Here is a 12,348-nt window from a genome sequence, read left to right on the forward strand (position 1 = left end):
TCCAAACCCCCAAGTCCCAACCACCACAATGTGTACAACATGAAACATTAACAAATAAAGTTGTGAAACTCTTCCCAGAAAGATTAGGCAAGTTACGTGTTTTGATTTTGTGTGTTTATCAGGGTGAAACTATGTAACAGAAATAAAATACATAAATGTAGGAGTTGGGAAGAAGCTATTTTTCTGATATAATCATGGCATCTTGGGAAAACAAAAACATATAAACAAAAGATAGAACTAAACATCGTAACACCGAATATTCACTCAGAGCTGTGAAAATTTATCTGCAATGTTGAACAGTTCCCAAACAGATTATATTAATTCTGCTATTCATCACTATAGTGAAGTTATTACATTCACTTTTTTTTTTCCTTTAAGAGTAGTATATTTATTTATAAAATAAAATCTTATTCAAGCGTGTATTACCTGCTGGAAGAGAAAGGTTCCATATTACTTCCAGGAAAGACATCTCCATTAAAATGTGTATACAAATTATACAGATTATATTAAGGAGAAATATATATTTGTATATATTTATATATAGTCAACCCTTCTTTACATATACCACTATTTAGGATCACATCTACTAGCAGGTACAAGAGTTAAGATGATGGGAATCTCTCCCCATTCAAACTTCAGTTAGACAGAATTCTGAAGTGCCTCTTTGGAAGAAACTCCTGTACTCCCACTTTTCTGAAGTACCAGTTATGGCTATTTGGTACAGAATACCGCAACGGAAATTCTCTGACCCAAAAAATTCATTTCTGTGTCACTGAGTGAAATGGTTTTTGTTTATTTTTTTGTTGTTGTTTTTTGGGGTTTTTTTGTTGGTTTTTTTTTGACTTTGAAAGGAGTTGTTATTCTTTTCTCACTTGTGGTCATAAGAAATATGTTGGTAGACTGCTTTGATCAAAACTGGGGGATTACACCACCGTGGAACTCCCAGGACTTGAACACTTCCAAGAGAAACGGCATCTAGGTTCCTGGCATCCAGAAAACTAAAGCAGACAGACCCTGGTGGAATTCTGCATGCAGAGCATGTCTCAGGTGATTAGTTCCTAATCCCATTCCCAGAAACATCAGAACAGCAAGAGGGAGAATCTGAGATTCCCTTATACCAGTTTCATTCATCAAAACCTCAGGAAAGGAACTGCAGTACAAAATAAAAGTTCTATTTCAAAAATAGTTTTGGGTGGGTTGAAATCCGTGCACAAAGCAAATCATGCTGCAGTGTGTAAAGACATAGGGATGAGCTTCGCTGAGAATTTATAAGAGCTTTGTAGCTGCATATAAAAATATTTTACCTACTTTAAATATGGATCCATAGGATGACAGGATGAATCATGTTAGAACAAATAATTGCAGTTCCCTATGCAGATATTTACACTTTGAGTGGTGTTCACAGTTCTGTCTCTGATCCTACTGCTCTGCAACATACTCCTTATCTTTCAGTTTACTAAAAAATACTTACAAGGTTTTTTGTTACAACTGTTTTGGTCTTTTTACTTGATGGCTTTGGTTTACTGTGATGGTTTTTGTACGTCCCTCCCATCACCAAATACCAGCTAGGCATTACTTATGTTTGAAAACAGACAGTACATAGAAACAGGCTTTTTTCTGGGTTTTATGTTTTGTTTTTTCTGAAGATGTGGTGAAAAGGGCTTCTGAGGCATACTTTATAATGGTAAAACTACCATGTACCAAGATGAACAGCTGATGTATTTTTTCAAACGAGAATTGTAAGTAAATGCAGGGGATAGTATATTTAACCATGATGGTCATTAACATATGTAGATTAAAAAATGCAATAACAATTAATGAGTGAAGAAAAGTTCTGTGTGCCTTTACACTGCTTGTGTGCAGTGGATTACTTGTAAATACTCTTTGAAATTTGAATCTTTCTAAAAGAAATTAGGTTGCTCAGCTCTTACAGATGGGATTCCAGAATTTAACAGAAGCTGACATTATGGTCTTCTCAGTGGTTGATTATACATATTTATTTGTTTATTTACAGCACATCTTTTATTTTTATTGCATTTTGGCAAGTGACTATGAATCAGTTGCCACAATTTACAGTTTGTCTTCTTTTACAGATATTACTGACAGGAAATATGTCGCTAAATGTAATTCTAGGTACTTCAAGTCAACTTTACACTCACTGGTATTACACACTGTGTTAAAAAATCAGATTAAAGCATTGGCAGAGTCATACTGCTGATAGTAGGGAGTGATACAGAATTTTCCTGGTAATACCATCTGCCATTTCCTTTTTAAGAACATGGTTTCCTGGCAATCTAATTCTTATCAGTCCGGTTCCTGATTAAAAGACAAATAAACCCTGCAGTTCTTAATGTCTTCAGTGATAAATATGTTCACTAAATCAGACTTCTAATTATAAACGGATTTCTAATATCCAACGTTTAATGACTATCTTTCCACCCGCATGTCATTTTTCTTATCTATTATAACAGAACTGAATTCAAATGGAAAAATTTAACTTGTCTCTGCTGAACAGAAATGCAGGATTTACAGTATATTGCCCATCTCATTTCACATAACTCAGTCAAGTTTTTGTTCCATTCTTAGAAAAATTCTACACAGGAATAAATAACACATTTCCCTTGATGTCCAGATTAATGCTATCTTTCATTAACTTCATTTCCTATTCAAAACGGACATTCCTTTTTACTTCTAAGTGTTTATACCTTGAAGACAATGTTCACATGTATGATTTCTTTTATTGTCAACTCTAATTATCTTTGTAACCCTCTGAGTTCTTTTCACTTTTAAGAAGTCTTGGGTGTTGAAAATGAATTAGAAATAAGTGTGCTAATAAATATAACTACTTCCTTATGCTGTAAAGAAAAAAAGATTATGAGCTGTCTGCTTAGATATATCGACAGCAGCAGACATCCAATTTTCAGTTAATTTGCACTATTGAATTCTCCTCTCTCCCTCTCCATTTTCCATCTTCGTTTTTCTGCAGACTTTTGTCACAATGGGAATCTGCTGGTCTTAATTCATCTCCCAGTGCATTACATTAGATTGGTTACTGTCTCTGGCAGCCTACTTACCCACGAAGTCCAAAGCCCAAAGCTGTGACATTAATCAGGTACTGTGAGGCTCTGGTTCTGGGGACTAAATTATTGGTGTACAATTTTGTGTGATGCCTCAATGAAATCCACATAGGAGTATCAGCATCGTACTTATTTATGAAGTCCCCACAAGAATTTTAAAGTGTCCAGGATAAAATGCAGCACTGTCTCCCAGGGGGAGCAGATTCTTCAGGAGAAAAGTATAATCCACATGATTTCTGCAAATATTTACACTTGTAAGTCTAGTATTTGCCACCTATACTACCTGTTGGATTATTCCATATTAAAATTCTGCTTATATATATGTGAATATTTGTTTATATTTCTGAAAAGACAACCTTAAAATGGAATTTTGAAAGCCACTTAGTACATACATATTTTGCCAAGAAGCAGCTGCTCTCACCCAAAGTTGTTTGTTTGTTCTTATTTTAGTGAAGAACTGACTGAAGCGGAAGAGCTGAGGTACTAAATTAATTTAGATTATAGTGAAGGCTTTGGGGAGTATTTGAACTCAAAATATCCTTTTTACCAGTTTTTCCTTCAAAACTTTATGTATCAATTCCCTGTGAGAATCCACAATACTCAACAACATTCTTTAAGATTAGGAGGTGGAGAGGTTCCTATTTGATACATTTTTTTCCTGCTAATGTCCTCATTTTAATTAGCTCTTGTTACCTTTTTTGATTGTCTTTAGTTAAAAATATGTTGTACTTGTTGTAGCAAGCTTAAGACATAACAAAGGCTTCCCACTGTGCAGCTGCACTAATCATCAGGTTTTAGGTTCTAATTATGCAACTTCTGAAGCATTAAGGTTCATATCTAACAATAAAGTGATATTAAGGACAAATCTTTCTCTTTAAACCCCTGAGAAGCTATATGCATCTGGATCAACAGGAACATGAAGTGCACATTTCTGTTTCAATAGAACTGTACTGTGTAGTTTAACAGCGCCAAAGATAATTTTTATTTTACTGGGTGAATGGTCTAACTACCTAGCAGGTCAGTTTGGGGATGCTAAAACATGATGATTTTATAAGCTGTCTCTTAAAAATCTGACATTTGTCCTTTGATATGGGTGTTAAAGAGTCACTGGAAAGCTGCACAACAGAAAAGAATTTGTGGGTGCTGGTTGGCAGGTATGAACATGAGCCAGGTGTGCCCAGGGGTTCAAGAAGGCCAAGGGCATCCTGGCCTGGATCAGCAATATCATGGCCAGCAGGACCAGGGCAGGGATTGTCCCCCTGTACTGGGCACTGGTGAGGCCACACCTCAAATCCTGTGCTTGATTTTGGGTCCCTCACTACAAGAAAGACTTTGAGGGGCTGGAGCGTGTCCAGTGAAGGATCTGGAGAGTGAGTAATATGAGGAGCAGCTGAGGGATCTGGGGGTGTTCAAACTGGGTAGTTAAGCACGGGAATAGGATGTCCAGGGAAGTGGCAGAGTCACCATTCCTGGAAGTGTTGAAGAAACAACTGGACATGGCACTTAGGGCTGCTCTTTATTTGCCATGATGGTGTTCGGCCAAAAGTGGAACTCCATGATCTTGGTCATTTCCAGCCTTAATGGTTCTACGGTTCTAAGATCACAATATCAATCAAGAGGAATGAGAGGAACTGCACAAATTTACTGTAGGAAAAGCAGCAAGTGAAAATGAGAAAACATCAGGCAACAATAGGAGAGAACAACGGGGGTTGTAGGGATTTAGGTTTTGATTTGAAAGTGAAAGCTGCTGTTGTCAAAGCAGTAATTGTAAGTTAATAAGAGAAAAAGTTGACATTTTTGGATATCACTTTTTAAAATACTGTCATTCTTAGAGACTGATGACAAAAAAAAATTCCAAACCTAACAAATGATGTGTAGACTGCCTTTTAAAAATTGTTGTTATTGTTGTTATTCTACTATTGTTATTAGTTTTTAAATCATCAATGCATTTTAGGGCTAAAGTTACTTTATCAATCTCAGAAACCTGAAACTTTTTGTTTGTTAAAAACAAAAAAATACGAGTTCAAGGTGAAGTCTCACAGAAGTAGGAAGCCCCCAGAACAAAAAGGAATGAGCTACAAATCTAAGAGTAAGAAAACAAATATCCTGGCTGATATCTGAACATGTGGAATATATAGTGTTCTGGCATCTTTATTCTTCCATCTGCTATTTAATACCTTTCTAATCATGAGTAGAATGGGGTGAAGAAGAGATCTCTATTTACATGCATACTGGGTGGTTGATTTATAGTACTCTAAAAATTTAAATTCTAACTTTAAGTTCATCTCAGTGAAGATTATTGCAATGTGAAGGGTGAATTGTGCCACTGATATCTGCAGAGACAAGATGGTTTAAACTTTTCTGAGTGTTAATGCTAAGCTGAGATAATGCAAAAACATTTACAAAGTTCCACTAATTAAAATGCCAGAATTTTTAATTATTTTTCTTTATCACGAAAGAAATCCATCTTTCTGTAATATACACACGTGTGTTACATTGTTACCTTGCCCCAGGCAATTTCAGCATCCAAATTGCTTGGCATCCCCTGTGCAGCCGATCTCTTTGTCAGTTCCGCGTCTGTCGCTGCGAGCCACTCTGTCAGAGCATTGATCTCTTTCCGTAGTTTCCGGGACAATTTCAAGCATTTCTCCAACTCTTGCTTTTTTTCTGTCACCTACAGAATGAAAACTTGTAGTTATCAACCATTCGGTGAAAGAGGTCCAATGGTTTTTATATAACATTTTCTGTAGGCCACTTTTCTATAAAAATTAAACTTGGGATTCCACAGGTGAAGTTGCACTTTTAGTATAGGTGCGTCTTGATTTGTTCTCTCAGTATCAGTAATTTTGCTGCTAGAATGCAAACACCTACAAGAAAATTATGTGTATAAATATCCATTGAGTTTGAACCAGCAGCAGACCTCTGAAAACCTCCTCTTCTGTTTTGAAGTCGTGCATAGCAAATTAATGTGGAACAACTGAACTACAAGGCTTTCCTTGAGACACAAAATAGATGTCAAAATAGATGTTATGGATATGAAGCACTAGGGATGACCTCTGCTTTAGCTGTAAAGTTCTTTTAAGTTTGGTACATGGCACCTGGAAGGAAGGCTGAGTATTTATGTTGCCTTGTCTGTCTTACACTGCATTTTGAAAGAACAGGGCAAATACAATCTGTCTTGCAAGACCCTAAGACTCTTCAGGGAAAGAAAGAAAAGGTTTTACATAATCAGTAGAGAAAGCAGAAGAGTAAATTCAGTGATCTTAGATGAGAAAGTACACCACAACTGACATTAGGCAACCAGTAGCAAAAAATACAAATTAATAAATCATGCTGTGATGAAGTTTAAAAAAACCTAATCAGAGAAGGAGAATCAAAAGTGTCCCATAGACCACTAATATTTAAAAGAAATTCCTAATTAGCTTGAATGTTAAATAGTAATCAAGTTAAGACTGTAGCCATTGATTTGTATTTAAGTATTTTTAAATAGAAAAAAAATTCCTACAGTGGTAGAAAACTGGTATCAGCATCTACTAAAAATATTTTGGACTTTGCCACTAAGAACAAAAGTGGCACAATGATCAAACTGATTCGTAGATCAACTCTCAAGGAGAATTTGAGGTTTTAAAATGTAATAGGACGTTACAAGGTTCTGTACATGGCTTTTGCTATCCCTGAGTAAGGAGATGACATTTGCCTAGGGAATAAGCAACAAAGTGTTCCTGATAATTTATTATCACTCTGTAGAGACTAACTACTGAAATCTCAGAACATTTCTTCTTCTAAATATGCTTTATGTGTTTTCTTGCATGCCAAATTTATTAAATGAGACCACAGAATCTACAGTCAGACCAAGAGGTAAATCCCTGGGAAGGACCATAAAACTCAGCTTTTTAGAGCTCCATTCACACATGGAGCCAGGTTTTCTACCTCTTCTTCAGAAGAGTGTAATAGAAATTGTAAATAACATTACTTAGCAGCACTACAATGCAAAGTGCAACACCCTGAGCTTGATTGCCTGAGAATTTTTAACACCTGGTATATTATGCAATGAAGTTACTGATACTTGTCAAAACAGAGAGAATATTTGTTTTGCTATACACATCTCTAAAACCTGTTTCTTATATAAATAACACAACAACATCTCCACATACATTTCATATATCCAGAGGTTACTGATTAATCAGTTTGTTAGTACTTCAAATGTAAAGGTGTATTTTCTACAGAAAAATAGGAAACAGTGCCCTCTAAAGGCCTTCTGGGTCAGAAAATGTGATCAGAAGTTACTTTATACATAAGGGGGCCGCTTGAAACAGTACTTGCAAAATCCCACAAGAGAATCTATGCTTGAAGATGTGTTTTTCCCTCAGACTGTATATTTCAGTCCTGAAACTTCCTATTAGTTATAACTATTGTTACTTTTGTCTTAAAAAGGCTTTGTCTTAATGCAATCAATTACTCCTGATAATGGCTATCCAATTCTTTTATTTCTATATATCTGGGCTTCTATGACTTTCTCTTAAATTGTTAATTACCATGCTGTGTAAAAGTAAATGTGAGAAATTACATCTAGGGCAGCAGAGCTAAGCCAAGCACTGCAAATTTTTGAGACACATTAATTTGCAATATGGTTCACTTCAAGTCACTAATGGCTCCCTAATGGCACATTTTTATCCCTTCATTAGTTAAGAGAGGTTTCCTACAATAATGGCACCTGTTTGCTGTTAAGTTAAAAATAATACAGGAATAAATGCCACAGTTGTTTCTAAAATAATGGAGAGCCCAAACATGTTATCCAACCCCAAATGACAGCTATCCACATTTAATGAAGCAGACTCCAGTTTTCTTGACACTCAAAAGATTGACGTCTCTTAATACCTTTACTTTCTAGCAGGAGAGAACTGTTTTAATTCAGATTCCCTAATGAGTACTACCTCTGTCAAAATAACATAACTCTTATTGTTTTATCATACTATAGTCACCAGGGCTTGATTCTCATTATCTGTTTAAACCACATACTGACTCTCAGTATTACCATGGGCTCATTTTCCTAGCCATTAATAATTTATGATTTAAATAATTTATTATCTAAAAATTTAAGAATTCGCTTCCTGTTCTGTGTTTTTCAAATGTATAAATTTGAGAAATAAACAGACAGGTATTATCTGTCATTCACAATTATCAGTCATCCAGTACAGCACCAAATTTACTCTAATCTACAGTTTTAGTTCTTTGAATAGTTCTAATGAGGGCAAGAGGGAGAAAAAGGATTAATGAAGGATAGTTGTTAACTGAATTATTTAAATGAAGTATTCTTTAGGACAGTGCCACAATTCCTCTTCTGAGTGTTGTTAATATTGGTTAGGAGCCTGTCCATCTGACTCTGTTTAGTTGACTTTTACGAAAAATTGAGTAAACAAAACCTTTTCCCATTGGGAAGTGGCTTACATATTAAGATACAGTGAAAATGCAAGTCAGGGTTCCTGAAATTTAAATCAGGGAATAGTTATGTCAAGAACTGACTAGGTGCAAGTGCAGAAGCCACAAAGCATGGTGGTACACGAGTGCCTCCCAAGGAAAGATTCAGTGGCAAGAGCTTTTTGTTCAACAGATTTTTGAACAGCAAGAAATGGAAATTATATACTTCAAGATCTGTACAGTCAGAGGCAGAATGAATTTAAAAGGTAGAATTTTCTCTTTTATAAAGTATCTCTTTAAGTAAAACTTAATCTAAGTAATTTTCTGAAGTAACTCTTTGAGGCATCAAAATGAAACAACATTGCCCATCTGAACTCTAAAAACCAATGAACTCAAAAGAAAAAAAATTACCGTACTAAGAAAGTAAAATTTTAAATTGTAATAAAAGAATTTTTTATTTTCCTAGATGGTTGCTTTTTTCCTCAGAGAAACTGAATAGCCATGCTGATGATGGCCTTTGCCTCCATTCCTTCTGTCCCACTGGGAGAACCTTGAAAGGAACCAGTAAAAAACCCCATTTCCTTACACACCAAGATTATTTTTAACTTTGCCAGTACACGGTTTTCTATTGAAAACATAGAACTTACCTTTGCACCCAATTCATTATATTGCAGCTTCAAAGCTGTAAGCCTTTCATCCAGTTCCTTTGGGTTCTCTGTCTGCTGCTTCTGAACAATCTGCCTCCCAGTTTTTATCACTGTTTCCACTTCAGACTTCACCTCACTCAGGTTTTTATATAATTTCTAATCAAATAGAAAGATAAAAGTGAAACACCACCATTAAAAGATGAAAACTAGAAAAGACCATTGAAGGTATTCAGAATCCAAATGAACAAACTCAGAACAGCCCACCTTTATGAAGAGTGAGCTCAAAGATATGTCACTAAAACCAGTGTTAGAAATGTTATACATAAAAAAGTACACACCATTACTAATTTTTTTTAGGCTTTGACAGAGGTTGTTCTCAAACTTAGATAATGCAGTATTTAAAACTACAACAGATGTCTTCTGTCAACTCATACAGAATGTTGGATGTATTTGAACTACAAATAGTCACTAATTGTAAAATCTGTCTTTTTTTTTCATACTGCTAAACCTAGAGACTGGAAGGATAGAGGATTACCCCTGCCTTTAGTAAGTGTCGTACTTTAAAAAAATTAATTAATTAAAAAAACCTACATAAAAAAGTAACAAAATGAAGTGGACCTAAAATGTACAATTACTATTTTATTTACTTCAAGGTCGCATGTATGTAGTCCACCTGCTTTCTAAGTGCTTAATATGATGATAAATTTTTCATTACTGAAAACCTGTCAAGAAATTAGGAAGCTGTTCTATGATGCACATTGTCTACATTCTGATGATATACTACAACTAGATTTTGAAAATAGGAATATTATGGGATTCCTTGTAGTTAAAGGTGTTCTAAAATCACTGTAAGTCTTCCACAAAATACATCAGGACTGCAAAAGCCAGCTGCTGAGTGAAAACATTTTAATTCAGTACAGAGCTTCTAATTACCATGTCATTCTAGTAAGAATGTCATTCTAACAAGAATATTAATTTAAGAGCAATTTCATTTAAGAAAAAACAAAGATCTAAAGCAGTAAGATTGACTTTTCCCATGTTTATTTTTTTTTAATTTAAATTCTTTCTACATTCACAATATGAAAGAGGTTGGGAGGGGGAAATCTTCAGGCATGCCATTGCCCCAGGAAAAAAAAAAAACAATGTAAAAAGCTCCCAACAAACAAACAAACAAACAAACAAAAACAAATACAGCGGAACAAAAAAAAAAAAAAAAAAAAAGGGAGAAACCAGCTATTTTTGCTGTTACAATCTTCTTTTTATCATCATCAAGAACACTTTGTTTAGCTTGACTTCCCTTCAAGAGTAAAGGGGAACAGGATTTTAGTGATATTGAAGGGATATGTATAGATTTTCTGCATATTCTTTAGGACAGGTTCAGGTCATCTTTTGCTCTTGAACTGAAAGAAAGTCATAGCATGCCACCTCATGGAAGTTTTAATCTAGGGGTTTCCATTATGTTTTGTGTTTCCTGGCTAGAACAGACTTGTGCCCTGTAACACCTCTTTTGGTTTCATCACAGAGTTCCATGACTGCAGAATATTTTGGAAAACAGAGCCAATCCAGGGAGAGAAATTCACATGCAGGATGAGAAGTGAGAATTAGAAAGGGACCCTAACTGATATTCTCACATAGTGAAAGTGCATGGTTAGAGTTTTGAAGGGGTTTTTTGTTGTTTTTCTGGGATTTTTGTTTTTTGTTTGGGTTTTGGATTTTTTTGTGTAACTGATCCTTTGTTTCTCATCTGAATTTAGGACAATAATCTGTAATTTTTAGCTTTCTCTGCATAAAGCCGACAGAAAGACAGCATCTTTAAATATTCACCATGCAATGATCCAGCTGTGATTGTACTACTTCCTGCTCAACACTCTTCATCTCCAGCTTGGGCACCTGCAACTTCACTTCATCTAGAATCCTTTTACATTCTTGGAGGCGCTGCTCAAAGTTGGCTGGCTTTTGAAACAAGCGAAACTTCACGGACACATCCTGCAGCTTTTTCTGAAAAGTAAACATGGGTGAGTAGCAAGTGTGAAATCAAATCAATGCTCACAACAAGTCTTAGTCCTGTTACAGAACACTTAGAATCCACTGCCAATCAACAGTTTCTTATTAAAAGAATATAAAACTTTTGGGGAAGATGCCAGTGGCAGAGAATCTTGGGTCTTCACTGAAGCATAAAAATTCTTCCATCATCCAGGGCACTAGATGTAGCAAAGCCTGTGGCAAAAGAGCCCATATAGACACATAAAGAAAGGGACAAGTTTTGTACTTTTCAATATGCAAAATGTTCACGGGTGTGGGCAGAAGACGGATTTAATGGCTTGAGGATAAGCCACCCACATTGTAGAGGGAATGCTCTTCAACTCTATCAGTTGCTGCTTCTTGGTATGAGGAACAAATCTTTTAGACCTTCAAAGAAACCTAAATAAAGTGGCTTGGCAGCAAGTAGGTCTAGCACAAGCCCCAAGATTTAGAGTATAAAATTGATTTATATTTCAATTTCAAAAAAAAGCCTGACCTAGAATAAAAAGAAAGAAATTTGAAGGCAGAAAAAAGTCTGTGACAAGCTTGGCTTCTAATTTCACAATTTTCTATCTTTGTGCATTAATTAGACTGCTTGCTCACATGATCCCTAGCTCAGGGGGAGGGGAAACAATTAAAAATAAAGCAAAGAAAAGGAATTTTAATTATCTACTTGAAAAAGAACTCATTTCTCTATAGAAGTAAAGAGTGAAATACTATTGAATAAGTTTTTCAACTGTCTGGGGAACAAAAAAGAAGAATAAATGTCACTAAGAAAAGTAATTAAATAGGAACTCAGCATCTGCAAACACACTTCTGATTTTTTTATCTTCAAATCATGGACTCTTTATTCCACTACAGTGTGGTCTGTGCTATACAAATTTCAATATACTGTAATAAGGCATAGAATTGGTCTATACATAGGCATGGGTAAAAACCCTTCCCACATCTATCAGATTTCTGAAAAGGAGGCAGGAATCATGAGCAGCAAACAATCTGGAGTACCACAAAAATATGTAAATATCCAGCAACTCCTTCCAACAAATTTATTCACTAAATGCTTTTTATGACATTGAGATACAATGAGATAAGAAAGGACGTCTTTCTGTCAATAAATAAATGGGCAATGGAATAAAAGTAGGAAACAAGGGTAGGAATAAGTGGTCTTATTTTTGTTCAGCGTG

At 35.3% G+C, this 12,348-nt stretch overlaps 1 protein-coding gene across 5 annotated transcripts in view; it reads right to left on the reverse strand.

Moving 5' to 3' along the window:
• Nucleotides 1–12,348, reverse strand: part of DMD (dystrophin) — a 999,626-nt gene that overhangs the window by 617,835 nt on the left and 369,443 nt on the right. For all 5 annotated transcript variants that reach the window (XM_082277447.1, XM_082277448.1, XM_082277450.1 and 2 more), the window contains 3 exons: nucleotides 10,967–11,140; nucleotides 9,143–9,298; nucleotides 5,581–5,751 (listed from right to left, as the gene is read on the reverse strand). In XM_082277447.1, the coding sequence (XP_082133573.1) occupies nucleotides 5,581–5,751; nucleotides 9,143–9,298; nucleotides 10,967–11,140 (501 nt within the window). The remainder of the gene's footprint in view (nucleotides 1–5,580; nucleotides 5,752–9,142; nucleotides 9,299–10,966; nucleotides 11,141–12,348) is intronic.

This window comes from Coloeus monedula (genome assembly GCF_965178545.1).
Source record: "Coloeus monedula genome assembly, chromosome: 3".
In the NCBI taxonomy this organism is placed as follows: domain Eukaryota; kingdom Metazoa; phylum Chordata; class Aves; order Passeriformes; family Corvidae; genus Coloeus; species Coloeus monedula.